This window comes from Giraffa tippelskirchi, chromosome X (assembly GCF_054371585.1).
Source record: "Giraffa tippelskirchi isolate mGirTip1 chromosome X, T2T-mGirTip1v1.2.pri, whole genome shotgun sequence".
NCBI classification, from domain to species: Eukaryota; Metazoa; Chordata; class Mammalia; order Artiodactyla; family Giraffidae; genus Giraffa; species Giraffa tippelskirchi.
The window spans coordinates 26,700,427-26,704,587 of record NC_137289.1 but is presented as its reverse complement, the minus strand read 5'-3'; the positions used below and the strand labels follow the sequence as shown (position 1 = coordinate 26,704,587).

Sequence of the window (4,161 nt, the reverse complement as noted above, 5' to 3'; positions counted from 1 at the left end):
ATGCTTTCATACACACACACACACACTATCTCTAACACACACACACACACACACACACACACTATCTCTAACACACACACACACAATCTCTAAGTGGACAGACACAGAAGATGTACTCTTCTGACCCAGAGGCAAATCAGGGAACTTGGAGTATAAGACTAAATTTTCACTATACACTTTTATCAAGTATGATTCTTTTTTCATGTTCATGTGTTACTTAAGTTAAAACAAAATGTGAGAAGTCTTGATAGATGTAGTTTAAAATATATGAAATATCTGCATATGTAAAATGGCATATATTTATGCCTTTTCCTCACATGGGAAGTAACCTATGCACATACCTAAGTACATAGTATATGTGAGTAGGTGGTTATGAGCACAATATGTATGGTCGTGTAAATGAAAACCAGTTTGTTAAATCATCTTAAAAACACAACAAGACACCTAACTATCCTCAGTTCAGTTCAGTCACTCAGTCGTGTCTGATCTTTGCGACCCCATGAATAGCAGCATGCCAGGCCTCCCTGTCCATCACCAACTCCCGGAGTTTACCCAAACCCATGTCCATTGAGTCGGTGATGCCATCCAACCATCTCATCCTCTGTCTAACTATCCTAACTGGTAGCAAATATATTTAGATAAGGTATTCAAGACTGGCGTGCTGCAGTCAATGTGGTCGCAAAGAGTCGGACATGACTGAGCAACTGACCTGAAGGTATTCAAGATGTCACTGAATCTTTGAACCCATGATAATAGCATACGTTTGCTTTTCAAAAATAAACATACAGAGTACTATGTGCATAGGTGATATTTTACCTTGTTTCTCTTCTGGAAGATTTTGACTTTAATATATTCCTAGAAAGACAATTAAGAAAAAATAAAGTATATGTTTAAGCATTCAGAAACTTCAGCCTAGCACTTAATTGCCAAAATGCTGAACATACTTTATTTTTCTTTCCTGCAGTACACCACATACTCAATCCAGATAAAAGACTTATCCACATATACAATAAAAAAACGGTCAACAACATCTACATTGAGCACAACAGTCAGCTTTCTCTGTAAATGGCTGCCTGGATAATGTTACCTAAAATGTAAAGAAATGTTCACCCCCAAAAGTACCTCCCTGATTGTCCTGCACATAGAGGCCAGTTCTGATTAGGTCTAAAATCTGTAGCATAAATACTACCCAAGTAAGCAGGCCATAATATAGCAGATTTAGACAAGAAGACTGAGGGCCTGGGGGTACTGATGCTTAAATTTTTTACTAAATAATCAAAATTGTGACTAATAGGATGAACATAATTATAAGATATCTTTTAAAAGAGAACGTATTTTAAAGTATTTTATACACCAACAGTATACAAACAACAAACACAGTTTCCAACATCCAAATGAAACATACCCCAAATGGTGACAATCTAGAACTTGAAATGCATTTTCTAATTGGAGTAGGGCTATAAACCTGCTCTGTTATATGATGGGTAGTTCCTCGGATCAACCCAAAAGACACTTGGTAGCACACATTTCCCAGAAATACAATATATCTGAAATGTGTGAAAGACCTGAAGTTACTACTGAAACACTGATAAAACTAAAGTAGTGAATTATAGTAGGAACCATGACTGTGTGAGCCAAGAGAAAGCATGTGTGAATCACTCAATGAGAACACAATTAAGGATTAGTCAAAATTCTGTGTGAGAGGCAAAAGAGATGGGGTTGGAGGAGGTGCAGAAAAATCTTAAAGCCAAGTAGTAATTGCCCAAGAGACCACTTTTGCCTTCTCTCTCTTCGCCTAACAAACTAAGTGGAGGTAAACTGGACCCTTTTCCCCTGGAAGACAAAAGCCACACAGAGTCAAAAGCACAAACACAGAGTGAAGGAGGAAAGTGGGAGGGGACTGGAAGGTAAATCTGAGCACTTTGAGGACAGGGCGGCCATCCTTAGCTCCAGAGGCCTGCATAGTTCCCCTGCAGGCCTGAAGGGAGAGGGCCGCCAGCGACGAAGAGCTTCATCTCCGGCCAGTTGTAGCAGTGGGTGTAGAGCGCATTGGGGAACTCGCCCATGCCAGCGAAGTAGTTCAACCACAGCTCATCATGGTTGAGCCAGCCTCTGCCACAGGTCAGCTTGAGCTTCCTCCCTGCGTGCCCCTGAGAGGAGTTCGGGCTGGCCGAGGCCCTCTCCTGCAGGAACTTCTGCGCGCGGACGTCATAGAAGAGCAGAGAGCCGTGGCCGGTGCCCACGGTGACCATGTACTCGTAGAAGCTCAGGGAGCGCACACCCGTGCCGCCATCGCGGGAGCACAGGGGCTTAACGTTCTGCCGGCGCTGCCGCGGATCCAGGAAAGAGACATGGGTCTGGGAGCCCACCGCGTACAGGGACAACTCATCGCAGTAGGTCAGGCACACGTTCTCTCGGCAGTAGGGTAGCCTGATGGACAGCAGCCTGGACAGGGTGCTCTGGGCTTTCCACAGGTGGAAGTAGCCATCCATGGACACGGCTCCTAGCTCCTCGTTCTTGGAGCTGAAGGCCAGGGCCCGCACCTTGCGGTTACTGGGGTTGGTGCTGGACCTGGGGATGTATTCCACATTCCCGGGACGGATGTGGGCGTACATGGGGAACCCTGCGTCGCTGTACCAGGCAATCTGGTCCTGGAACGTGTCGAGGTCTATCTTCCAGAGCGCCAAGGTGCCGTCGCGGGAGCCGCTCACGGCTACCGTGTCGCTCATCCAGGCGATGGCAAAGATCCAGTCCTTGTGGCCGTGGCGGTCGCCTAGGCACATGGGGTCCATCGTTGGCAACTGGTAGATGCCAAGGCTGTTGGGGTTCTCGCCCCCGGTGGCCAGCAGCGTCTTGGAGGGATTCAGCTGGATGGCATGGATGCCGCAGCTCCGCTGGGCGCGGGCCGGCGGGGGCCCGCCATCTCGCATGAGGGGGATGCGCGTTATCTGGCCCGACTGCACGTCCACCACGAAGAGCGTGTTGCACTTGGTACCGCACACCACCTGCCTGACGTTCAGCCACTGTGACGCGAACACCTTGTTGAGGGTGCCCAGGGGCAGCTCGCGCTCCCGCAGCAGCTCGGGGAGCTTCCGCACCGCGAAGCCGCTTAGCTCGCCATCGAAGCCCGGGAGCCCGGCGCGGTCCTGCGCGCCCACCTCGCGCCCCTTCAGGTAGTCTACCAGCGAGCGCCGCGCCGCCGGCCGTTTGGGCTTCTTGAACGGCAGCGGCCCGTCCCCGTCCACCGCCGCCGAGCCCTGAGACGACGAGCCCGCGGCGGCCTCCTGGAGCTCGGGCGCTTTCCGCTTCCTGCTACCTGTTTGCTGCGGGGCCATGCCGGGCGGCGGGCGGGTGGAGGCGGCGCGGCGGCGGCGCGTGGCTCCCGGGTTGGCTGTGGCAGCGGTGGTGTTGGCGGGGGACCAGGGCGGCCAGGGGCGTGGAGCCGACCGAGCCCGGGGCGCGGCGGAGGCGAGGGCGGGCGGGCCCGGCGAGGAGAGGCGGCCAGGCGAGCGGAGCGCGGGGCGGCGCGCGGCAGCGAGGGCGGCGGCGACGCGGATCCAGGAGAGGGCGGGAAGTGCGGCCAGCGGCGAGGGCTGCGGGAGCGAAGTCGGTGTGGGACAAGGACGACGCTGGGGGCGAGGGCGAGGGGGCGGAAGCGGGGGGAGGGGAGGGAAGGGCGTGGGGGGTCGGGTAGCAGCCCGGGGCTGGGAGGGGTCGGAAGGGGGCAGGAGGGAGGGGTCGGAAGGGGGCAGGAGGGAGGGGTCGGAAGGGGTCAGGGGGGAGGGGTCGGAAGGGGTCAGGGGGGTGGGGTCGGAAGGGGTCAGAGGGGAGGGGTCGGAAGGGGTCAGAGGGGAGGGGTCGGAAGGGGTCAGGAGGGAGGGGTCGGAAGGGGTCAGGAGGGAGGGGTCGGAAGGGGGCAGGAGGGAGGGGTCGGAAGGGGTCAGGAGGGAGGGGTCGGAAGGGTGCAGGAGGGAGAGGTGGATGGAGCCTCCGGGGGAGACTCGCCCAGGACCAGTGCTCTGGGATTCCCTAGCGGTCTCGAGCGGACACATCCAATACGCCTGCCGAAGCCTCCTGATCGCCTTCTTGGGGAGTTTCACGACCCTCAGGACAGCAACAACCAGCTAACCTTCGTAAAATCCTTATTGAAATAGTTCTGAA

The 4,161-nt window shown here is 54.1% G+C and overlaps 1 protein-coding gene across 1 annotated transcript; it reads right to left on the bottom strand.

The window, feature by feature from the left end:
- Nucleotides 1–923: 923 nt before the first annotated feature.
- Nucleotides 924–3,609, bottom strand: DCAF12L2 (DDB1 and CUL4 associated factor 12 like 2). Its single transcript, XM_081564180.1, has one exon. It carries the CDS (start codon nucleotides 3,333–3,335, stop codon nucleotides 1,944–1,946), a length of 1,392 nt encoding a protein of 463 aa, XP_081420306.1. The 5' UTR covers nucleotides 3,336–3,609; the 3' UTR covers nucleotides 924–1,943.
- Nucleotides 3,610–4,161: the final 552 nt, after the last annotated feature.